The sequence below is a fragment of the Cannabis sativa genome, chromosome X (assembly GCF_029168945.1).
Source record: "Cannabis sativa cultivar Pink pepper isolate KNU-18-1 chromosome X, ASM2916894v1, whole genome shotgun sequence".
Lineage (NCBI taxonomy): Eukaryota > Viridiplantae > Streptophyta > Magnoliopsida > Rosales > Cannabaceae > Cannabis > Cannabis sativa.
In genome coordinates, this window is record NC_083610.1 from 52931019 (window position 1) to 52957297 (window position 26279).

A 26279-nucleotide genomic window follows, 5' to 3' on the forward strand; every position below is an offset into this window, starting at 1 on the left:
GGATGTTGTTCGGAGTTGTCACCTAACATGCCTTTCTTTCCATTTCCCTGCCTGTTGCCATTGTTTGACCTCTTTCCACCTTTGTTTGAACTGTTGTGATTTTGGGAATTCTGGTCTAGCTCAATGGATGTATTGGCTGCATTGGTGTGTTGTTGAGTTTTCTTTTGTCTAACTATATCCACACGTCGTACTGCTTCTTTGAGCTTTATAAATCCATCTACTCGGTCCAAGAATTCTGCCATTCATCCCACAGTCAGTCTTTTTATGTTTTCCACTACTACAAAATTGAGTTTTAGTGACACCTTTTAGTGACACACACAAAAGTGTGGGTCACTAAAAAATCAGGTATAAGTTTCAGTGACACACACAAAATGTCTCCGAAATTTCAATGTTAGTGTCTCACAATCTGAGTCACTAAATATATGAGGTGTCACTAAAGAGTAATTTTTATAATGTTATATTATTTTCTTTAAAAAAAATAATATTAAACTATAGTGACGTGAAAAGTGCGATTGGATAAATATTTCCAAACACGCTAGGAGTGTCACTATATCATAACAATTAAAAACAAAATCAGAGCGTCACTATATATATCAGCACAATTAATATATATGAAAAATAAATGAATTTTAAGAATAAAAAAATAATAAAAGATATAAAAGGACTTTTTTTTAAAAGGTATATAAGGGTTATTTAGAAACCCTAATTTCTCTATCTTATTTTTCTCTTCCGCCTCTTCTTCTTCTCTCTTTAATATATTGCATTCATCTCATAGCTAGGCCGGACGGGCGTCTCCGGCGTTGTAATGCCGAAACAGCCACCACCAGTAGACGTAGCACCCGCCGAAACACTGTTCCTTTCTTGGTTGTTCGTGTTCTGCCCTCTGCGAAGCGAGACAGAACCTCTCGTCTCCCTCTACTCCATCGACGACTTCTCAACCTCCAAATGCCAATGGTCTCCTTTCCTCTCCCTTAATATATTTTTTTTGGGTTAAAATCTCTCCCCCTATCTCTGATTTTTTCAGGTGTATTGTGTTTGAAGGTCTTTGTGGATCTAGTTGTTCGAACTTCGTCTGTGGTCTATGGTGGTGGGGTTTGTTGTTTTCATCGTTTGAAGGCTCTGGTTCCTGGTTTACGGTGGCAGGTTTCATGGGTCTCGATGTTTGAATGTCGACGAGTCTGGGCTCGTGGTCTATGGTGGCCGCGTTTGTAATTTTTTTTGGTTCAGATTTTTAATTTTTTTTCTAGATGTGTTAGATTTGTATTTAACTGATCTGGAATTTTTGTGGATGTATAAGTTGAACTTTGTTATAAAAGGTTGTATTTTAGATTTTTTCAGTATTGAACTTTGTTAAATCTTTAACTGGGTTTTAATTTTTTTTTTCAGATACAGTTTCTAATCCATTCCTTAAAAAGAAATATAATAAAAAACATTATATAATTTTAATATATATTTTTTAATTAGAATTGATTTAATCTGTCAAAATTATATAAAAAAAATATATATATATAAAAAAAATAAATAAATGGAGGGTTTATTATCATTATATGTAAAATAAATTAATATTATTTATCATATATAAAATTTGAACTAAATCAAATTAAATATTATTTTTTTTTAGAAAAATATTTAATATAGTGGCACTTTGTGTGTCACTATATCTCCAAAAATATTAATAAAAAAGAAAAAAAAAAGATATAGTGACACTTCATGTGTGTGGCTGTTACCTTTTCAGTCTGACAAAACCTGTCTCTATATGCCCATAGTGACACGCAGAAAATGAATGCAAAAGGTTTCAGTGACACGTGTGAAGTGTCACTAAAAATTGTCTTTCCAGTCACCCTCATTAGTGACGCGCGTTGAAGTGTCACTATACACTTTTAGAGTTACTCAATGTGTGTCACTAAAACCCAATTTTCTAGTAGTGTTCCATAATTCTCCTAGGGGTTCGATACCTCCTAGGATTGTGGCCAGCCTTCCTTCCTCGGTCAGTCCTTTGACCTTTGTTGCTTCAGTCGTGAACCTACTAGTGTAAGCCTTTAAAGGTTCTAATGATATTTGCTTCACTTCTACCAGGTCTTCTAAATGAGATGGAAGTTATCGAGAAGAGGAAAACTATGGACGAAACTCAGATGTAAAGGAATTCCATGAATTGAACATCCTTGGAGCTAATATGAAGTATCATTGTTGGGCGGCCTCTGCCAAAGTAGCTTGGAAGATTCTGCACCGTACATCACCTCTCATCGCTTGTAAGTCTATTTACATCTCAAAAATATTTAAGGTAAGATAAAGGATCTTCTTTGCCTATATACATTTTTCATGTTGGCATTTTAAACTTGGGCAGTAGGTCGAGAGCATTGATCTCTTGTTAGATTTGTGATCCTCTAGTCCTATCAAGTTCAAGATCTCTGTGAGTTTTGGGTCGGTCAGGCCTTGTATGAGGCTCTTAAGATGATCTATTTATGATTGCACTAATTGATCAACTTGACCTACTTGTTGATTGGCGTGTGTCACATTAGGATCTCTATGAATGAGACTAGGGACATAGTTGTTTGCATTATTTGGATGGACGGTAGGAGGAACATTTTGTCTATCTAATCCTCTCCTACGATTCAGTCATTTTTGAGGTCGTGCACGGTACCCAGTCGGTCAAATAATGATGTGCCGAGGGGCCCCTATGTCTGACCATTTTGTATAAAGGGTTGGCCTGATATCTCCTTCTGAGTATGGGTATTAAGTTGGTCATTCCTTCCCAGGGGACAGTCTGGTAAAATCTTCCCGTCTACCACTTGGCCCACAGTTTGAACCTGTGGCCTTGGATTGGACGGTCCACCAACATGAGTTTATGGGGTGTGATCAGTTAAATACTCTTTTGACCCGTTCTGCGACCCCATGGGAATGCTAGCGCTAGTCACTGGCTGTTGGCTGGTGATCTAATAAGCTCTTCAGATCAGTATGGTGGCCTGCCTGGAACGGTTGTCAATGGTCGCTTGCTAGGCTCTCATGATCTCCATCTCTCAATCCTTCCACTCGTCAAACTAGCGTCTTTGTTCATCAAAAGCAAGATTTATAGATGCTCAGATATCTTGCTGGTCATGGTGAAAGTGTTACTGTGGCCTTGCATCAACCCCAATGCATCTCTCAAATTCTATATTTCAATATCATCTCGATCGACCTTTGAGTATTTGAAGTGGATGGGATTCTAGTTCCAGGTGTGGTGTGCTCGGCTGTCGTACTAGTGTTTCCAGTCTCTTGCACACCTAGAGTGAACCCAGCTAGAGGAAAAGTCACTCTATGGCCTGTTGTTGGTGGTTGAGTATTAACTTGTCTGAGGGCTGTCCCTGGTGGATCCCTTGCATTTCCGGGTGTCTGGACGTTCGGATCTGTCACCATTGGATCGACTGTATTACTTTGATTCCCCCTTCGTGTTACAACCATCCTGTGTCCTGTAAAAGACTTAAGACAAAAAATTTGGGTGTCCTTGCTCTCCGTGAAAGCACCAAAATATTTACCTCACTTTTAGCCAACGACAATGAGTCTTAATTAAAGCAATAAGAATAAAGAAACAATAGAAAGCAAAGAGTAATAAGTAAAGAAAATACTAGAATTTATAGAAGTTTGACCCCGTGATACTGGTAATAGCCTACTCCCCTTTTTGTTGGATTGACTTGTGAGTAGAGAAACAAGAAGACCTTGATTTCTCTCGAAAGCTTTTACAAAGATCTCTGATTAATTCACTCTTAGATCGAAATTTCTCTCTTGAGTATTTTCTTTCTAAATTAATTCATGTCCTTGAATAGTGAGATGAGACCACTATTTATAGGAGCTAATTACATAGGATTGGTTTCCCTTAAATCTATAAGAAATAAACTAGGAAACTAGCATGTTTCCATAATTACAATAAAGAAATTGGGAAATATAGGCTTATTGCCTTCATTCCCTAAATATACGAGCTAATCCCACAAATGTAGGGATTATCTTCGTGACATGCAAGCTTGGAAACTACGATGTCTATTTATGAAATTACCAACTCGCACCCCCTGGTCGGTGTATGCGAGTTAATCACGCGATCGTGCTAGTTAGATGTCCATCAACGACTTTACTCGGGCATCCTGCTATGTACGTATGACTTTGAGCTTCATATCAACCTGTGTGGCCTGCTAGGCATAGAACCATCCACCAGGTTATCAAATGTGAGACACATGTCATCCATTCAGCTGTCATATCATAGGGCAAAATTAGATACGTAATATCAACTTTCAATTCATAAAATGTAGATATGTCTGAAATAGATATGGAGTTCTTGATCAATCTAAATCAGGTATAAACTAAAAATAAATGTATCAATACACTAGCTAATATTTCTCCCATTCCATTAATGTTATTTTCTATATTTTCAATGGTAGATTTATTCATATCAAATCACGAATAACAAAGAAAATTTGAATTCATCTAAAGCCACGTACATAGAAACATTATTCTAGATTTTAAGTTTCTCCGTAGTTACATTGTAGTGGCATTAAAATTTTACTAACGCTCTGAAACTAGACATATCAATGATTACAAACTGATAATGATAAAATTATTTTTATGATATTTGTAGGTATTTCATATCGACAATCTAATACAAAACTCTTTAAAAAAAATTATAACAAGGTTAGTTTTATTAATGCATTCATTTGGTTGTTATAAAGTTGGTTTATAGAATTCTAACAGTTATTTCTCCACATAATATTATTAAGGTACAATTGATTGTTGATCAGTGACAAAAAAACACTGACAATTTTTTCATGATGATGCCCATTCAAATTTTATATTTCTAATTACAATTAATTTATTTATTAGTTAAATAATAGTTGTGCTACTACAATATTATTATTTAAAAAAATAAGACTCGAAATTAACAATGCACGACTTGTTTAGAGAAAACTCGATTGTGGTAAGTTATGTTTGTATTACATAAGGGCTTTATTAGTTGTTTTAAGATTTAATATTAGTTGCCTAACAACAAATATAACTGTTGCATTACAGTTTTATGACAGTTATCCCATAGTTGACTTACAATACTTAAAATTTTAAAATTGTTAAGAAAAAGATACAATTCCGTTTCTCATATTTTGCGATGGACAGTTTGATCAATGAACAAATTATGTAAATTATGAAGCTACTGGCCAATACATTTCAATAGATTACAAATATGAAGAACTAGTACACAAGCTGAAATAAGTGCTGGAATGCAACCAAAAAAAAAACACTCAACTACAACTGAATATCAAGTGAAAGAAGGATACCAACCGTTGAGGATAAATGACTATCTAAGCCTATTTTTCTACATACAACTAAAATTGAAAGAACCTTACTTCACAAGGTATCCATTGTGTGTGAACATGGTCAGCAACACAACAACAACCAACAACATCTCCTTCTTTGCAATGAGCAACTCATTAGTTGCACAACAGTTGTTTAAGGTTGTATGTCATATCCAAAATATTAACAGAAACATAAAGCATTATCAACATCATATTTGACATATTAATGTGAGGTTCTAAAACTTTTTTTATTACATTAAATATTCTGTTGAATCTTCAAAAGTTTCTTATTACTAAAATAGCACAATTTTAAGGCCCAAGATAAGTGTTACCATAGGGACTCGAACTCTGAAAGATAACCAAATGAGGAAGTTTATGCAAAGCATCCAGCCAACTACATCACACACTTGATGGTACAATTAATCAGTTATTAAAAAAATAAAAAATAATCAGTACTTTTAGAAAAGAAAAAAAAAAACTTATGATCCTTAGAGATATTTAAAAATAGAATAAATATGATTTTTACCTCCTAAAGAAACTAAGAAAAAATAGGGCAATGTTAGAGCAAAATGATAAAGAAACTAGAAAGAAACCTTTGGACTCTCATCAGTTTGTTTCTTCCTATTCTTAACTTCAGGGAGAGAAATGTTTTCAGCAACATTAACCATTGATTTCTTCTTCACAGGGCGATGATCACTTTTTTTAGTAGGCTGAGCAAAGTCTGAATCATCATCTTCAATAATGGGTCGTTTGCCTTTAGATTTGTTTACAAGATATTTAACAGCCGTTTTTGAAGGCTTTTTCAACAATGGTGATGGAGAAGATGAAAACCAAGCAATGACCATTTATAGAATAGAAAAAAGAAGAAAAAAATTGAAAAAAACGTGGTCATATGATGGAGGAAGGCAGTTGAGTAAGATAGACAAAATCAGTTCTTTTTTTAATCAAAATAGTTTTGATTGTGGAAGAAGTTTTCAAACAGAAAGCTACAATGAAAACTGAAATAAAGGAAAAAAGATAAAAGAAAAGAAGGGAAAATAGATAGTGTGTGAATGTGGTATAATAACATCATACTCGTGTAAAAGGTATTAGTGTAAATATAACAATATTAAAAGTAAAAATGTAGGAGTAGCCGTGTAGGTATATGGGTAATATTTTTTTTTGATAGCATAGAGATAATATTTTTGAATTTTTTTTATTTTCTATGTAATTTTTTTACTAAAAAATATGTGTTTTATTAATTTGATAAGGTACATTAATATAAAAATATATAAAATTAATACAAAATAAAATAAATAAGTATATAAAATACCAACATATTTTATTTAAGGATCAGTTTCTAAAAACTTTTATAATTTAAGGACCAATTTGACAAAACTTATATAATTTAAGAACTAGGACACAAATAAACCTTATAATTATTACTAATTAAATCGGATTAAAAAAAATGGATTGGGGTGTTTTTGACATTTAAGTTAGTAAAATTTAATATTCAGTAAAATGGCTCTCTCAGCCTGCATCCTGGGTATATCTCGTTTCTCTGCTCCACTTTCTGCATATTCCTTCTCATCTTCTTCTCTCTACCTCAAACTTATTACCCCAAGACTCAACCAGATAATACCCACCAAGCAACACTACCAGTTTCACCGCTCTAAGACAATGGCTACTACTTCAGCAGCACTTAATAAAGAAGTTTCAGCCAACCAAGAGAAAATCACTGCTCCCTACGGCTCTTGGAGCTCCCCCATCACCGCCGATGTCGTCGCCGGTGCCTCTAAGCGGCTTGGTGGTACTTCCGTTGACTCTCATGGCCGCCTTGTCTGGCTAGAATCCCGCCCCGCTGAAGCAGGGTACCTAAATCCTTCCTTACGTATATAAATACTTATATGCATATGTAATGCCTGTATTCCGTGAATAGAAAATTGGGGTTTTTTTTATCTGACTACAAAAAGTTTGAAAACAATTGGTATTTGTGTTGTAAACAGGCGTGCGGTTCTTGTAAGAGAAGCGGAGAAAGCAGGGGAAGAACCTGTTGATATTACGCCGAAGGATTTTGCGGTACGAACGGTGGCCCAGGAATATGGCGGTGGGGCTTTTTCGGTTTCTGGAGATACAGTTATTTTCTCTAATTACAAGGATCAAAGACTGTACAAACAGTTTTTAAATTCCAAAGGTTCATGTTCTAGCTGCTTTTCACATTCCATTCAGTGATTCTTCATAGTTGACGTTCGGTTCTGTTATCTCTTTCAATGTTTCAATTACGGTCATATGCTTTGTTGTATTTGAAGTTTGATCATACAATTCTTTTTTGCAAACCTTATGATACATGTTCCTGTTTATGTTTCCTTTTTATGGTAGTACCTGTCACATTTCTAAAGTACATGTATATTTTGAGCTTATTGTAAATATACTGTAGCAATTTGTGACATTTTTTAATCTGATTTTTCTTGAAAGTATCATAGAAACCTGCTAACATTATGCAATCTGTGACAAACAGATTCTATACCCAAACCACTCACCCCGGATTACGGTGGACCAGTAATCAGTTATGCAGATGGAGTATTTGATTCACGATTTAGTCGTTATGTCACTGTCCGGGAAGGTACGTTCGTAGCTTCTCCTTTTTCTTGGTCTTTTTGATTTTTTTAATTATTTGTTACAATAAAGGTTCCTTTTTTGTTTTCTGTAGATCGTCGTCTAAGTAGCGCAAATGCAACCACAGATATCGTGACAGTTAGTCTTGGAAGTGATGATATTCAAGGTGAGAAATGTCAAGCTGAAATGTTACCAACTTTCTCTCAATGTGTATATTGTATATTTGTCAAAATGTTTTTTTATTTGTCAAAGGTTACTAATGCATACACAATCACCTTCCTGTAAGTTCAAATCAAAAATAGCCCATAGAGTAGTTGAAGAAAATCTGGTATTATTGATGAATGAAAGACAATTACAAAATCTCTTTCCTAGCTTTTCGAGACAGCCAGGTATCTCCCTAGAGTATTATTTACCCTGTACAATTTTTTCCCTAGCCAAATAAAAGAATCAGACTTTCTATTTATACCCAGCCCACTAAATTGACCCCAAACTAAACACTTGCTTTGACTAGGGTTGCCACATCAACAGTTATATGTACACTTAGTTTCTTTTGTTTTTATTTCTTCTAGAATACACTTTACGTGGTAGTGGTGGTGGTGTAACTCTCACCTTGTCCTCAAGGTGGAAATTTGGAAACTTCATATTGAATTCAGCAAAACTCTCCCCAACTGGCTTCAAATTATGGGACGGACTTCCATTTAATGAGAACTTCCAAATCTTTGTCGTTGTTGAGAGATTGCTACCTAACTTGGAGCACACTCTCTGGTTCCATGGGAACTTCCAAATCAGGCGTCATGGGTGATAGAGAAGGAGAGGACAATGCTGTGCCAAGAGCTCGCTTCAATTGAGAAATGTGAAAAACCGGGTGGATAGTGGAGGTGGGTGGCAACTCGAGCTTATAAGCAGCGGCTCCAACTCTTGCTAGCACTTTAAAAGGTCCGTAGTACCTAGCCGAGAGCTTTTCAAATCGTCTCTTAGCCACCGATTGCTGTTTGTATGGTTGTAACTTGAGGTATACTAAGTCACCCTCTTTAAACTCTTCATGATGGCGGTGTTGGTCAGCTTGGAACTTCATTCTCTGCTGGGCGCGCAAAAGATGCATGTGGAGGTCATCTAAGATAGCATCACGATCAGCCAACAATGTATCAATTGCCGAAACTTGCGACAATTGAGCTGGATAACGAATCAAAGGAGGGGGTTCTCGACTATATAAGGCAGTAAAGGGGGATGTTTTGGTGGCTGAATGAGTGGTTGTATTGTACCAGTATTCTGCCCATGCTATCCACTTGGCCCATTGTCGTGGCTTCTCGTTTGCAAAACATCGAAGATACGTTTCTAAAGTTCGATTCACCACTTCTGTTTGGCCATCAATTTGTGGGTGGTAGGCCGTGCTTTAAGTGAGTACCTTGCCATTTGTACAACTCACTCCAAAAATGATTGGTAAAAATTCGATCCCGATCTGAGATGATGGACATTGGCAGCCCGTGAAGTCGCATGACCTCCTTCAAAAAGGTTTGAGCTATTATGGCTGCTGTAAAAGGATGTTTCAGTGGTATAAAATGGGCATATTTGCTTAATTTATCCACCACCAGCATGATGGTGTCCCGCCCATCAGACTTAGGTAACCCCTCAGTGAAATCCATGGATATTTTGTCCCAAACTCGGGCCGGCAAAGTGATGGGTTGAACCAAATCAGCGGGTTTGTGGCTGCATATTTGTTCTTTGGCAAGTTGGATATTTACTTACAAATTTCAGCATATCTTTTCGCATGCCTGTCCAATACACCTTTGATTTTAACCTTTGATAAGTTTTCACTTCTCCCGAATGGCCTCCCATTAGAGAGTTGTGAAATTCTTCCAAAATAGTGTGTATTAGAGTGGAGTCCTTGGGAATCACAATTCGCCCTTTATAGAGCACAATGTCTTGTTGGAGGGTGAATCCAAATGGTTTTTTTCCTTGTTGAATGTCTTGCTTGATGCCCTTGAGGAAGGGATCTTGTTGGACTTCTTCTTGTAATTTTTCCCAATGCTGCCATTGTGGAAGATTAATGTCATTGAGTTCTGTTGCTGCTGGTTTTTGGGACAAAGCATCAGCCACCTTGTTGCTAGCTCTTGGTTTGTAAAAAATATCGAACTCATATGTCATGAGTTTTGCTATCCACCGTTGGTACTCACTGCCAATGAATCGTTGTTCAAGCAGAAATTTTAGACTTTGTTGATCAGTGCGAACAATGAATCTTCGACCCAACAAATATGGCCTCCACTTACAACAAAAATAATGGCCATTAATTCCTTTTCGTAAATAGACTTGAGACAACCCCTTGGCCCCAATGTATGGCTAAAATAAACTATTGGTCGATTTTCTTGCATGAAAATTAATCCAAGACCATATCTCTAAGCATCCGTTTCAACTATGAATGGTTTTGAGAAGTCGGGCATAGCCAGAACTGGAACTAAACACATAGCCTCCTTTAGTTTGTGAAAGGCCTTTTCAGCTTCCTCAATCCACCCAAAGTTATTTTTTTTGAGTTGTTCCGTAAGAGGCCAAGCGGTGTGAGCATACCCAGCAACAAATTTGCAGAAATAGCCTGTCAATCCCCAAAATCCCCGAAGCTCTCTAATATTTTACAGCCCAATTCTTCATTGCTGCTATCTTAGTTGGGTCAGTTGTTACCCCTTGTCCTGAGATGATGTGGCTTAAATAACCCAATTGTCGCTGCCCAAACTTGCATTTCTTTCGGTTGGCAAAGAACTTGTGTTGTTGAAGCACATTTAAGACAATGCTAAGATGTTCTTGATGCTCCTCTTCACTAGTACTGTAAACCAAGATATCATCGAATTAGACCAGTACATTCTTTCCTGGATAAGGGCGGAAAGTGTCATTCATTAAAGACTGAAATGTGGCAGGGGCATTAGTTAAACCAAATGGCATAACTAAAAATTCATATGGCTCGTTATGCGTCCTAAAAGCTGTCTTTGGCACATCCTTTGCCTTGACCCGTATTTGGTGATACCCCGATTTGAGATCAAGCTTAGAAAACACTTGTGCTCCATGAAGTTCATCAAGCAACTCATCTATGATTGGTATAGGAAACTTATCCAGAATAGTAGCTATATTGAGTGCTCTATAGTCTACACATAGCCGCCAAGTCTCATCTTTTTTCTTAACCAAGAACACTGGACTTGAGAAAGGGCTTTGGCTGTCCTGAATGATTCCAACTTGTAACATCTCAGCAATTGGCTTTTCTATTTCTGTTTTCTGGAACTGTGGGTAATGATAAGGCCTCGCCCTAATCGGTTGGGTACCTTCCTTAAGGTTTATAGCATGTTCCCTTCCTCGAGAAGGTGGTAGACCTTTGGGAGTTCGAAAAACAGCTTTGTAATTGCTCAAAACATTGTTTAAAAAAACAGGATTAGTCTCCGTGGTGGCTAAATTACATTCTTCCAACCGCTTGGTGGGTTATTTGTGCTACGTTCTCAACACTGTTTTTAAATTTACCGGACTCTTTCCCACACAATCCCCTTTTATGCTTATGGGTTGTTCCCCCACTTTGAACTTCAAAATCTGATGCTTCCAATCGACGTGAGTGTTGCCCAAGGTTGCCAGCCATTGTATACCCAAGATCACATCTGTGCTCCCTAATCCAAAAGGTAAAAAATCATCAATGATGGTCAGCCCTTGTAGTTCCATCACTACTTCCTTACAAACTCCTTCACTCTTAATCGATTTTCCCGATCCCAAAGTCACTCCATACTCCCCTGTTTTAGTTAACGGCAACTTGTTCTTTTCTATTGATTCTTTTGAAATGAAGTTGTGGCAGCCCCAGAATCGATAAGTACCGTAACTCCATGATTCCCTACCACTCCTTGAATTTTCATAGTGCGTGGGTTGCTATTCCTGTTGCTAAATTTAGCGAGACTTCCACTGTTTTTGTAATCTCAGCTTTGTCTAGGGCCAATTCATCCTTCAGTCCTGGTTCTTCGTCCTTATTACAAGTGATTACCACACTCAATTCCTTCCTAGCACAACGATTTCCCGGAGCCCATTTGTTATCACAGCGGTAACAAATGCCCTTTCGTCGTTTTTCTTGCACCTCGGAATCAGTCAACCGCCGAAATTGGCCAATGGGTTTCTGATCTTTATTAGAAAGGTTTGTTCCCCTCCTATCCCCATTGCTGCCTGGCCCTTTGAAATGGCTCCAATTTGAGTGAGAACCAAATAAAGAATTGTTCTTGCTCTCTATCTTAGCAGCAAAATCCATGGCCTTGTTCAAAGTATTGGGTTCAAATAACCTCAACTCTTCCTTAATATTCTTTTTTAACGCAGTCAAGAATTGGCTGAGCGCCACCACCTCGGAGACATCATCTAAGGGTGCAAGCAGTTCCAAAAAACCTTCACAATATTCTTCCACGGAACCTTCTTGCGGAACTCGCAAAACTGTTCGTGGAGTGAACCCTTGAAGGTGTTGCGAAGTTTATTCAAGACCAGCAACCTTAGGTCTTCCCACAAGACGATCGGATGGCGCTGCAACTCCCACCGGTACCAAGTAAGCGCCTTCCCTTCGAAACTGATTGCAGCTGCTTCCAACATCTCCTCATTACTGAATTGTTGGAGGGTGAAGTACTTGTCAGCTCGGAGCAACCACCCGTCAGGGTCGGTACCATCAAAGATGAGTAATTTTAGTCGCCGTAAGCGACAAGTCCCGTCGAAGCTCGTAAGCAGAGCTGGTATTTCCCACGTCTGGCACCGTTGAAAATCCCATGGCTGGTTGTTGAGCCCATTTTCTAGATTTTTCTGGAGTTCTTGAATGGGGATGTTCCGTAATGGGCTCTTTATTCTGGTTCGACCCACTTTCATCAGCTTGCTTATTTAATAATTTTCCAAGCATGGCTGTGATCTCCTCCTTAAACTGTCGCATTTCATCCTTGACAGATTCGATTTTGGCGTCAACATGTTCCTCCGTCTCCAGCAACTCCTCTGTGCGTTCTTGATCGTTCTTCGCAGCTTTCTTGGTGGGTGCCATGACTCTCCTGCTCTGATTCTAATTTGATGTATACACAATCACCTTCTTGTAAGCTTAAATCAAAAATAGCCAAGCCATAGAGTAGAAGAAGAAAATCTGGTATTATTGATGAATGAAAGACAATTACATAATCTCTTTCCTAACTTTTCGAGACAGCCAGGTATTTCCCTAGAGTATTATTTACGCTGTACAATTTTTCCCTAGCCAAATAAAAGAATCAGACTTTCTATTTATACCCAGCCCACTAAAATTGACCCCAAACTAAACACTTGCTTTGACTAGAGTTGCCACATCAGCAGTTACACTTAGTTTCTTTTGTTTTTATTTCTTCTAGAATACACTTTAAGTGGCAGTGGCAGTGGTGTAACAGGTACCTAAATTCGAACGGTATAGCTGTTGTGTATTTGGTAGTCTTTTTCTGATAATTATGTGGTTATGAAGAAAATAGTCATTTTCTGATTGTAGTTTTGTATGATATTCAGAACCAAGAGTACTGGTTGGTGGAAATGATTTTTATGCCTTCCCTCGATTGGACCAGAAAGGTGAGCGAATTGCATGGATTGAGTGGAGTCATCCTAACATGCCATGGGATAAAACAGAACTCTGGGTTGGGTATATTTCTGAAAAAGGGTAAGGAAATTTCATTTTTTGCAGCCACATAGTGCTTCATTGTTTGTGTCCTTTTTGAGGTTATATGGTCATAAACATTATTAATTGCCTTACTGCGGTTTGATAAGTAATTATGTCTACTTGTTATATGGCATGTGTATTGGTTTTGTTGTTTTTCGTTTGAATTTTATTTACACATGCATCTACATTTATCCTTGATAATGTCTCCTCTATGGTTTTTTTTTTTCTTTTCACACTTAAACATAATAACATTGATATTTCATGCAGAGAGATCTACAAGCGCATTTGTATTGCTGGGTCAGATCCTACAATTGTAGAGTCTCCAACTGAACCAAAGTGGTCTTCTTCTGGTATGTATTGTTTTCCTTGATTGAGAAATAGATTTTTGGACATAGTAACAAAGAGACAACTTACATGTATATGGTTATATATCTTTCTTTAACGTTTCCCAAATTCTTAGTTATGCTATTACTTGCTGTACAACCTAATACGCTTGCTTCTTCCTTCTGCTCTATTTATTCTCATGTGTTTGTTTTAAGTTCTATGTTATTTGTACTACACAGTATGCAATTCACTAAGCAGTTCCAATATTTTTTCTAGGTAGCTGTTTGCTAAGGTGTTCATGTTTTAATTCATTATGTTTGAATATGTGCAGGGGAACTATTTTTTATTACAGATAGAAAAAGTGGATTTTGGAATATTTTTAAATGGGTAAGTTCAATATTTGAATTTAATGTTCCTTATAGCCATATTTTATAGCAAATAGTGATTTTACAATTTTGTTTATTTGACTTTGTTTTCAAACAAAAATATACACCCGTTGACTCTCTCGGGCCTAAAAAATACAGTGACAACATACTATTATATTGTATGTATATATGAAGGGGGAAAATGCAAATCACTTTTAACATGGTAGAATGTAGAGTTCACTAAGAGGTTGGAAAATTATGGATATGTGTGCATATATGTATATCTGTTCACAAGAAATTTATAGTGATTCTATATTATGAGGTTCGGGTACCTCTTTGATGCTTACATAACAGTTGCTATTGGTTTACAGTTAGGTGGAGAGTATATTATTGATATTATAGTGGTTTGTAATTATTTTTTATTGATGCCCAACGACTCTATGCATACTTCTCTACCTACCCAAATGTCGGGCAACTTTCACTCTAAATATATCTCTCGAGTTTCCTCTGTATGTTGAAAAAACTGTACTAGGTTTTCTTGTATGCCTTCCATCTAATAATAAAGGCTTTTGTTTCTTTTTCAGATCAAAGGGTTCGAATTTTTTATTAGAGTTGTTGATGCGGTTTTTCGTCAACTGATCTAATAAATAGGTTTTAACAAACTGAATGAGATGAAAAGAATGATAAACACAAGTTTATAGTAGTTCAGCCCAAAAAAGATAACCTACTTCCACTTAGTCATTTTTAGTAATCCCATAACACTTAGGGGCCAGTTTGGCACAACTGTACTATGTGAAAAAGTAGCTGTAGTAGAACTGTAGAAAAAAACTAATCTGAGTGTTTGGTAAATTATAAATTTTGAAGTGTTGTGAGTTGGTAAGATTATATTATAATAACAATAAAGTTATAATCTTATTTATTATAATCATAAATATATAAAAAATTATGCTATATAAATTTTTAATTATTTTTTCCCATAATATAAATTTATATGTTTTTGATAAAAATAATTTATTATATTTTTATCACTTGTAAAAAAAAATTGTAGTTTATAAAAAATTCTAAGTTGATGTGGTGTGTTAATAATAAAAATATAAATATATATTAAATATTTTTTAAAACAAAATAAAATATAAGAAATTTGTTGACTCAGAATTTAGTCAACTGACAACAGTTTTATTAATTGTTGATTTTTCACCACGTGTAAATATTAATAATAAATAATAAAAGTAACACAGGAATTTAGTGGTTCGGCCCCCTTGATGAACGGGTTATGACCTACCCTCCTTTTAGTTGTATTTATTCTTGAGATAATACCATGCAGATTATAAGTTTAGACTTTGTAATATCTAGTTATGGCTCTCTTCAATATTACAATAGTGAGAATTGAGTGTTACAGATCAAGAACTCGTAGGATTCTATGAAGAACTTATGAATAAAATAGACTTAGAGTCTAGGAAGCCTTAGGTGCGTGTGGAGGTTTAGAGAGAGAGAGAGAGCTTTGGGCGTGTGGCTTAGATTTAGTCCTCTTTTCATGTGATCTAATACCCTTTATATAGTGTAAGGCTTACAAAAGATCTTAATTCAAATAAGTAAAGATCTCCCTTTAAAATAGAGAAAATAACATCTTTTTATCTTATATTTAAATTACAAAAATAGGTAGTTAAATTACTAAATATAGGACTAATATCTTGAGGGAATATCCCTATCTTCAAGGGTTGTTAAACTTGTCCCGACATTGTAGTTTGGCTTGAGAATCTTCTAGAAGACTCCTGGTGGACCTTGCAATTTGTTCAGCCTGTTCGGGGCTGTCTGCACGAGTTCGTCGACCAACTCTATTTTTAGGGTCCTAGCTGGCATGTGACCTATTGGCCGGCCAGGTATGGTCCGACCAACCTTTTCCATACAATTTTCCTGTTCAGCTAGGCCGACCAGCCCTTTCCATACAACTTTCCTGTTCAGCTTGGCTGACCAGCCTTCCCTGGCCGGCCAGCTTGCTCTCAAGGGTTGGCTGGCACACAAGCTTCCGTTGGCCGGCCAGCCATGGTCGGCCAGAGTCTTGATGGCTTGCCTAATTTCTTTTGCTTATTCTTGCTTGACAGTCTTGGAACCTTGCCAATTGATAGACTGTTCAGGACAATCTTGCCCGGTTCTTGACACGTTGTATGCCACCTATCTTCTGCTTTGACTATGTGGACAAGCCACGTCAGATGCGCAAAAGTTGGAATAACATTTGCTCCCCATGTCCCTGTTTAGACGTCTGTACGGATAGAGACTTCTCAGCTCTTGCTTTGACTGTAGGAGAGCCTTTACTGGGTAGCCTTGTCTGGCCAGGTATTGGACTCTTCGAAGGACGCGCTTCTAAACCTTTGATCTTCTCTCTCCCATGTATGCCTTTTACTCTCCTCATTTTCTCTTCTTCGAAATTTCCCTCTCTCTTTGAATCTGACATTGATGAGTTTCAAGCTTTTTGAAGCTTTTAGAAACTTTTTGATTTTAACCTTTTATAGTAGTATTTTTACATTATAATTCACTTGATAACTTTAAGATGCATAATGTATGACTTTTAGATGAGCAAGATCGAGTCTTGGACTGGTACCTTGGGTCTGCAAACGGGTCGGATTTTCGGGTGGTCGGATTCGAGTTTTTGGATTTCAGGTGTTGGAAATGCACAACCGAACCCAGTTTTCGGGTGGTCGGGTATGGCGGGTTTAACGTGGTCGGGTTCGGGTTTTATTGGGCTGAGTCCGAATGTTTCATTTCTGGGCTCAAATGAAATTTAATTTTTAAAAATGCCATCTTTTTTTATTTTTAACATTTTTTGGGCTTTTTTTTATAATTAACATTTTTTGGGCCTAAATAGTGAATTTGGTTCATACCCAGTTAAGAAAATGACATTCAATTCATAAAAAACTTAAACTACCTGTCTAAATAATCATTCATTATTCACAATTATTTACCAATTTAAATATTCAAAATAAACAACACAATAATAGATACCAATCATAAACCCACAAAAAAGAAAAAAGTCTAATCCGTATCTAATCTACAATATGTATGGACCATATAAAAAAAAAAGTCCCAAAATCCAAAATATAGCTATTAATAAAAAAATATTAATAATCCAAATTTTAATCTACTCCATATCCCATCTATACAATATGGAATTATGGATCATATCAAAAAAAGTGTCAAAGTCTAAAATATAGCTATTAATCAAAAAAGTATTAACAATCCAAATCTAATCCATATCCAATCTATACAATATGGACCATATAAAAAAAAATCTCAAAGTTCAAAATATAGCTATTGATCAACAAGGTGTCAAATATCAATCATCCAAAATTCCAAATCTAATCTATATCCATATGAATCATATCAAAAAGTCTCCAAGTCCAAAACATAACTATTCAAACTTCAAAACCAAAAGTATCAATAATCCATGTTCATATCTAAAGTGTAAACTAAAGCTTAGAATATAACTATTCAAAAGTACATACTTCCCTTGTGTATATTGTGTTCTTCTCTCTGTGTTTCCTTTGCTTTGCTTGGTGTAACCTAAATCTATCGTTTCTTCCTTTTTAATGTCCATTGTCCAATTCAACAAACTCTAAAGTCCTCCAAGTCCAAACCTTTCAATGTTTTTCTTGAAATAAAAAAAAGAAAGATAAATTAGCAAATAAAATCAATAAATTAAATGTAATAAAGTATAATAATAAACATTTTCAATCCAAGGTCGTGTCTTGTTGTTGAGTTATTGAGGTTGAAGGAGTAGAAAGAGTGTCTATAGTATTGTCATTGAGAATCTCTATAAAATATCAAAAGTATAATCTAGTTAGATAATAAATATGCATATGTAAAATAAATATTATGATATTAGACTTGAATTATGGAAATCAAAATAAAATATAACAAACTAAAATTACTATCTTCGAGCAATGCTTGTGTTTAAAGCATTTCTTCTTCATCTATGTACTCTCGCACAACAGTGGGTTGATGTGATCCGCTCCACCAATTCTTGAGACAAATTAATGCTTCAATCATCCTTGGGCTAAGTGAACTCCTAAAAGGATCCAAAGTCTGACCCCCAGCAGAGAATGCCGCCTCAGAAGCAACAGTGGGAACCGGTATAGCTAGCACATCACGTGCCATGAGTGACAATATCTTGTATTTGCACCCACTACTAGCCCACCATCTTAAAATATCAAATTGTTGAGTTGGTTGCTCAGCTTCCTCTTCAAAATACTTATCAAGTTCATTTTTCATTTTGCTGCCATTTTTCTCCATTCTTCGTGCCACGAACTCATCATGGACATTACGTGACTTCTTGCCTTTAGGTCGACTAGAAACGATGAATGAGGAAGAACCACCATCATCAATAGGCTGAACTTGTGATTGAGTGATTGAGGGATCAATACTTGATGCAGAATCATTATATTGATTAAACATTCTCCAAATCGTTTGTTCCACCCCTTTCATCATCTCTTTGCATTCTAACTCCGTGTGAGTAAAGCTAAAACAATGACAGAGATAATCAAGTTTGCATCTAGGGTCATGAACCAAGGCAATTAGAAGTGCCTAATTGCAATCATCAAGCTTCCCCCAATACTTGTCATACTTGGATTTCATGTTATGTGCCATGTTCCTCAACAACTCATCCTCATCTTCATCAACTGAAGAATCGACCAACTCTTGGTGAATATTGCATATCTTGATGAAGTACTTATTTACAGTTACATAAGTAGATTCACTAAACTTCAATGTTACATTATAAAGGTCTTCAAAAATCTCACAAACACACTTGCATTCTATTTCAGACAAGGTTGTCGGGAAGATCCTGCATCGCACATCTCCAATTACTTTTTGGAGATCTGTCTGGATCTCAAAGTATTTTATGTACGGCAGGGGATCTTCTGTCTCGGTGTACATCTTCCAAGCTGGCATTTTGAACTTAGGTAGGGGCAACACATTGACATATGTCGTAATGGGTTATCCCCTAGACCTGTCCAGTTTTAGGTCGGACAACTTCGGGCCGGAAAGACCTTTGATCATGACTTTGAGTTGATCCAGCTATGCTTATACAGAGGGATCTGTTCTGGTGGCCTCTTGTTCGGACAACTGTCCTTGATCGGCCAGCTTTCCTTGGTCGGCCAGGCCTCCTTTGTCGGACAGGCCTCCTTGGTCGGCTAGCCTTCCTTGGTTGGACAGACCTCCTTGGTCAGACAGATTTCCTTGGCCGGCCAGCCTGTTTGAGATTGTCTGCACGAGTTGGCCGGCCAACCCTATTTTTAGGGTCTGTCCGGCATGTCTGTTTGCCTTGGCCAGCCAACCCTTATTTGGAGGCCTGTTTGACATGTCTGTATAGCCCTGTCCGTACAACTTTTCCATATAGCTTTGCCATACAACTTTGTCGTACAGCTTCCAGGGTCTTATAGACCTGCCCAATTCTTCTTGTTTGAGTCCTTGTGATCTTAACACTTTGAGGATTGAAGAACCTTACAGGGCTACCTTGTGCAGTTAATGATGAGCTGTCTTACACTTGTCTTTTGCAGGCTGTAAGCCATCCAGCCTTCTACAGGCAGGTTGCCCAACCTTCTGTAGGCTGTAAGCTATCCAGCCTTCTACAGGCAGGCTGCCCAACCTTTTGCAAGTTGTAATCTTTTCAACCTGCTGGTCATCCTGCCATATGGTCTGTTGGGCAAGACTTGTCCGTCCTCGAGCAAGACAGAGTTTGGCCCCCTGTTCGAGGGACCTGAATGGGTTGTTTGCCCATTGTCTGCCTGTTGGTAGGCCCTGGTCATCCCGTTTGTGGATCTCTCTAGCAAGGGATCTCTTATCAAGGCCTTGCCCCTGAAGCTTGTTCTCGTATTGAATTGCCTTATCAGGTTGTTGGCCTCCTGATTATGGCAGTTCAGCTCTGCCTGGTGGGCCTGGAGGGTGGCCTCATGGTCATCCGTCCACTTCAGGAATTCGCGCCTCTACTAGGCAAAGGCATCGCACGCAACAGAGCGTGTTTCTTCTTGTTTTGTTTGACTGACCTGGCCTACAGCTTCTCTGAGCCTAACCAGCTCAGCATCATCCCCAAGGTCCAAGCAAGGTTTGTCAATAGCAGGTTGGCCAACTCCTGGCCTAATTTCTTCTGCATAAACTCGCGAGGCATTCTTATTAGTATTATGAGCAGGTTGCTCCACGTTGTTCTACTCTTTTGTACGAGATCCTGCGGGTTGTTCTAGCCATGGAGGAATGGTAGAATCAACAAGATTCGCAGGATTGGCTGGATTGACAGTATTAGCCGAATTAGGAGGACCTTTTGTGGTGGGAGGAACACGAACATTGGGATCTACCGCCATGGGATCTTGAAGAGGATTCGAAGAAGCAGTTTTTCTGGTTAGAACCATGGTGATTGATCAGAACGAGATGAAGAAACTCAAAAAGAGCTCTCAATGAAAGCACCAAAATGTTGACTTGGAATTTAGTCAACTGACAGCAGAGCCTTATTAATTACAGATTTTCACCACGTGTAAATAATAATAACAAATAATAAAAGTAACATAAGAATTTATAGAAGTTCGACCCCCTTGATGAACGGGTAATGGCCTACTCCCTTTTTAATTGTATTTATTCTTGAGATAATACCACACAGATTATAAGTTTAGACTTTGTAATTTCTAGTTATGGCTCTCTTCAATATTACAATAGTGAGAATTGAGTGTTACAGATCAAGAACTGATAGGATTCTATGAAAAACTTATGAAGAAAATAGACTTAAGAGTCTAGGAAGCCTTAGGTGTGTGTTACAGAAAAGTATTTTTGTTTTTTGTAATATATAATAAATATTTAATTACGTACAAGATAATTTATTATAGTCTTTAATCAAAATAATATTTTCTAAAAGTTGAGTTGTACCAGCTTTAGCTTTTAGCTGTAGCTTTTCCATAAATTCTTCAATAAACTTTTTTTTAACTGTTTACCAAATACTTTTTTATCACAGTTTTTTTTAAAAAAGTAACTATTAGTTTTTTTAAAAGCTTAAAAAGCAGCTTTTAGCTTTTCTATAAGATGTGCCATATAGGCCCTTACAATATTTCTCTAGAGTTATAATTCTCCAAGAGTTATGATTTTTCAATGAGTTCAAGTGTATTTACAAAACAAGTGCAACCGATTTGTAGATATCTGCCACCAACTACCTTCCTTCAAATTAGGAAGATATTTACAAATAAAACAAATATTTATTATAAACTTAAACTATTCTTAAAATAAAGAAAATCAGCTGATGGTATTTCCAGCTTCTAGAAGTTCATCCTAGGTTGTACGAAATTTTGGCTTGAGGACGTGTCGTACTTGAACCTTCTGTCTGAGCCATCTTGTACCTTGCAAGCCATAGTCAAGTTTTTGACGGACCATGTTCTATCCAAGCCTTATGATGGCTTGGGTACATCTTCAATTCTTCCTCTTTACTTGAGCCACTCAATAGCTTGACTATGCTTCACACTTCAAGCTCTCTTCGAGCCATAGGTAGCTAGGACAATGCTCCATTCTTCAAGCTATGTCCAAGCCATAGGATAGCTAGGACAATGCTTCATTCTTCAAGCTCTGTCCGAGCCAACGCATAGCTTGGCTATATCTTCAATTTTCTTGCGAAGCACGAGCCATAGGATAGCTCACGACTTGTTTCTTCATCCTGCCAAGCTTACTCGAGCCTTGTAATGCCTCAGCCACACCCTAAGCATCTAGCCTTTGTTGGAGCCATAGAATTGCTCGAGTAGTTCTTCTCGTTTGAACCTTTTGTTCGAGCTATAACATAACTCGACCAACAATCCACTCGAGCCATGCAAAGGCTTGACCAACACATGGACATCTCACATTTTACCCAAACCAAGCAGTGACTCGGCTACTTCATGAATGTTTCAACCTTATTTGAGGCTTCTCATGGCTCGAGTAACACATGACACCTTGACATCTTCTCAAAGCCTTCAATGAACCTCTCTGTTGCTCGAGTCATGGATTTCACATGCCTTACCCGAGCCTTCCCATGGCCTTGGCATAGCAGCTCTGTTTTGTCCTCATATTGCCATTGCAATACCTCTTTTATGCAACTTAAAAATTCTTCAAATATCATTTATGGAGGATAGTTGTCTGGTATATGAAGCGCAAAATTGACAATTAGCTTTATTTACTGTATGAAAATCTGTGAATCCAGTCAGGAAAAAGAATATTTTGCGCCTTCTGTTGCTAGAATAGCTGTTTAATCCAATACTGAATTCTAAATGACTGGTTTGGAGCTTATCAAATACATTTGTGACTGATTTATTTTACATGTTCTTAATTTGCAACAGGTTGAATCTGACAACAAGGTAGTACAAGTTTATTCCTTGGATGCAGAATTTTCCAAACCTTTGTGGGTTTTTGGGATAAATTCTTATGAGCTTATTTCAGGCGATGAAGGAAAAAGCTTGATTGCTTGTACCTACAGGTGACATGTAAAGCCGCTCTACAGTGTTAGCCATTGTTGTGCTTATATGTATATGTATATTATATATTATATATATGTTATCTTAATTTTGCCTGTAACTCACTTTGAGCAATTTATTCATTTTTTTTCTTGCGGTACATTATGTTTTTCTTGCAGGCAGAAAGGGAGGTCATACCTGGGTATTTTGGATGAAGTTCAGAGCACCATATCTTTGCTTGATATTCCGTACACTGATATAGATAACATCGTACTGTCAAATACCTTATACGATGTCACTGGTTAAATTTATTTATTGCGTTTAGTGACCTTCAGTCAGAGTGGTACTTTTCTTTTTTTGATATATTTTGGCTGCCTTTCAGACTTCAACAAAGGATTGCTTGTATGTGGAGGGAGCATCTGAAAATTACCCGTCATCTGTTGCTAAGGTGCAGAGTCAACTTATTAATTGGATAATCATCACATTTTACTTTGAATAGGCACAAATGCTTAGCAACAACATTAACTTGAATAATGTCCTTAAATATCTACTTGAATAGCAATGAATACTGTCCTTTCAGGTGACGTTAGATAAGCCGAAGTCAAAAGCAGTTGACTTCAAGATTATTTGGTCCTCATCGCCAGATTGTTTAAAATACGAGTCTTATTTCAGCATACCTGAGTTTATTGAATTTCCAACAGAAGTTCCTGGTCAAATTGCCTACGCCTATTTTTACCCGCCGTCTAATCCTTGTTACCATAGTCAGGAAGAAAAGCCTCCACTTCTATTGAAAAGCCATGGTATGTTTAACTTTGCCATGCACCATATAAAAGACATATTCTGTGTGTCAGAGATTAGATCATTTCTTCTATGAACACTAATTCTGCCACAAAAAAAAAAAACTTGTGATTTCAAATTAAAAAGGGGACAGAGGTTCCAGTGGATGGAAAGGTAGACCTGGGATCTGATAAACTTTGTGAAGTCAATTGATTCGTGTGAGCAGGTCCTTGTAGCTTTTCAAGAACAAAGTTTTGGATTGTCTATCAGTTTATATTATTTTACATACGAAATTAAACTTATATTTTCAAAACATCACTATAAATGGATAAAGTCCTTTAAGATGATAGTACTAATGAATAACCTGCTGTTTCAAAGTTGCCAAATTTAGAGAATATTGAGCCTACTTATTATTTTTACTTCAGAAAATTTGTAAATTTTATCACGTCAAGAAAATTTGCTTGTTTTCAGTAAACTGTCTTTCAATTTTTATGGTAAAACTGTTGTTTAGTGATTGCAAAGTCAAAGTATACTTAATGTGAAATTTTTCAAGGTGTTGATAAATGACCAAAATAAATCATTCTTATTTTTGCACTCCTGCCTTCCGCCAATCGTTACGAGTGAATGGATGAATTTTCCAATAATTATGGCTGTAGGGACTCAGTTAACATTCTTGTTCCTTTCAGGAGGACCCACAGCTGAATCACATGCAATGTTGAATTTGAATATTCAGTATTGGACAAGTCGTGGATGGGCTTTTGTTGATGTTAATTATGGTGGAAGCACTGGTTCGTTCTTATATTTTTCTGTAATTTCTGACAAGAGTTTGTTGTTTTTTCTAGTGTCTCTGTGTTATTAGATATTGGATCACTTTACAAATGTTGTCTCTTCAGTTGTAGTTATTTTGGCCTAACAGAGACTCCTATTGTTTTCTAGGTTATGGCAGAGAATATCGAGAACGGCTGTTGAAGACATGGGGAATTGTTGATGTCAATGACTGTTGTAGCTGTGCTAAATATTTGGTAAACAATTTCTGATCCTGGTACACGTCAAATATGGATATGTCTACTCAAGTTGTGTTGATATATCTATTTTATGTAGGTGAATACTGGAAAGGTAGATGGAGAGAGGTTATGTATTACTGGGGGCTCTGCAGGTGGCTACACGACCTTAGCTGCTCTTGCATTCAAAAACACATTTAAGGCGGGGGCTTCCTTGTATGGTGTAAGTGCCTGTTCCTTAACTCTGATCTCGTTTCTACCAGTTTTTTGGTTAATCAATGGTGACAAACTTACGTGAGTATTCATTCACTGCATCTAAGGCTGTGAATTTAAAAGAAAACTGGCCTTTGGACTCTTTCATCGTACCATTACAAGGTTGATATCTTATCCAACTTGTACAATGGAAGATTCCCAAATTATAATTGGAACAATATTTTTCCGATACATGATTGGGTTTTGGACCTAAATATAAAAGAAGATTGGACCAAGATCACTGAAGTCTAAGGAAATAGCTAAATCACACAGTATTGGATTGTATTGTATTTTTCTATGCATCAAATTCAAACACTTCTCATCAAATGGAATACTACTTGATATGATTTCTGTCTTGTGGCACCATATGAACAGGTAGCAGATCTAAATTTGTTGAGAGCAGAGACACACAAATTTGAATCTCACTATATAGATAATCTTGTTGGTAAGACAAGGGATAACATTGGTTCATTTATTTTCTCTTGATTTAATTTACTCTTTTAATAAAAGCAAACTGGTTGCAGGAAGTGAGAAGGATTACTTTGAGAGATCACCAATAAACTTTGTTGATAAATTTTCTTGTCCCATAATCCTATTCCAAGGATTGGAAGATAAGGTAAGAAGAGTACTGTCGGAATGAAATTGGGATTTGAATGTTGTAGACCAATTGTATGAACCCTGGCTTTAATGGTGATAATCTGATTATTTTGGGAACTAACTGATTTTCAGGTTGTACCTCCTGATCAAGCTCGGAAAATCTACGAGGCATTGAAGGCAAAGGGTTTGCCTGTTGCTCTTGTGGAGTACGAGGGGGAACAACATGGTTTTCGGAAGGTAATACAATTTTTATAATATGGCATCATCCTATGGTTCATTTAGTGAATAGTATTGTCTAATACAAGATTTTTGCACAGGCTGAAAACATAAAGTTTACCCTGGAACAACAAATGGTTTTCTTTGCACGATTGGTTGGACACTTCAAGGTTGCGGATGAGATAACCCCAATCAAAATTGATAACGTTGACTAAGCATATATTGTAAAGGTATATGTTCTGCTTCTCAGTGCATGCATGTTCACCGATTTGTCATAAATTTGGTGTAGTTTATAGTTTCTAATGCTCCCAACATAAAAGAGCAACCGATTTTCCAGCTTCGAGGAAGTTTTGGACCTGCTGCCATGTTGAACAACTTTAAGGTGAGCTTTAAACTTTGTGTCAGTAGTGGAATGGATACATACATATTTATATATCTTGCTTTTGGGTTTTGATTTATGGCCTTTATTAAGGTTTTTGTTTTATCAAGATGTATTACAACTCTATTGTAAAATAATACAAGGATTAAAATAAGAGACTGATTAAACATATGTTACAATACACATATGGACACTATATATATTGCATATATATATATATATATATATATAAATTAGAAAAAAATACAATACACGTAATATAATATATATATATATATATATATATATATGGAAGAGATTTCAATGGTTACATTTTTATTGTAACTATCATGGTTACATTTTTATTGTAACTATCATGGTT

General features: G+C 36.7%; 1 protein-coding gene and 1 long non-coding RNA gene across 3 annotated transcripts; both read left to right on the top strand.

The window, feature by feature from the left end:
- The first annotated feature begins 475 nt into the window (after nucleotides 1-475).
- LOC133032445 (uncharacterized) lies at nucleotides 476-1385 on the top strand. Its single transcript, XR_009685083.1, has 2 exons — nucleotides 476-954; nucleotides 1042-1385. It is a non-coding gene; the product is annotated as an uncharacterized LOC133032445 (long non-coding RNA).
- A 5343-nt stretch (nucleotides 1386-6728) lies between these two features.
- On the top strand, nucleotides 6729-26114 carry LOC115695570 (uncharacterized). 2 transcript variants are annotated; one of them, XM_030622634.2, is made up of 19 exons: nucleotides 6789-7159; nucleotides 7295-7482; nucleotides 7807-7911; nucleotides 7999-8070; nucleotides 13410-13557; nucleotides 13825-13907; nucleotides 14213-14268; nucleotides 22583-22719; nucleotides 22876-22966; nucleotides 23079-23144; nucleotides 23277-23496; nucleotides 24160-24261; nucleotides 24410-24495; nucleotides 24575-24697; nucleotides 25102-25171; nucleotides 25251-25342; nucleotides 25456-25560; nucleotides 25641-25769; nucleotides 25877-26114. In XM_030622634.2, exons 1-18 carry the CDS (start codon nucleotides 6810-6812, stop codon nucleotides 25752-25754), a joined length of 2208 nt encoding a protein of 735 aa, XP_030478494.1. In that variant the 5' UTR covers nucleotides 6789-6809; the 3' UTR covers nucleotides 25755-25769; nucleotides 25877-26114. The 2 variants fall into 2 exon arrangements, with proteins under 2 accessions (XP_030478488.1, XP_030478494.1); XM_030622628.2 differs by having other exon boundaries at nucleotides 6729-7159; nucleotides 25641-26114.
- The last annotated feature ends 165 nt before the right edge of the window (nucleotides 26115-26279 follow it).

Coding starts and splice junctions, on each gene's coding strand:
- LOC115695570 (XM_030622628.2), top strand. CDS start 6,810: ATGGCTCTCTCAGCCTGCATCCTGGGTATATCTCGTTTCTCTGCTCCA. Junction 7,912..7,998: donor TTATGTCACTGTCCGGGAAG/GTACGTTCGTAG, acceptor TGTTTTCTGTAG/ATCGTCGTCTAAGTAGCGCA. Junction 24,496..24,574: donor GTAGCTGTGCTAAATATTTG/GTAAACAATTTC, acceptor TATTTTATGTAG/GTGAATACTGGAAAGGTAGA.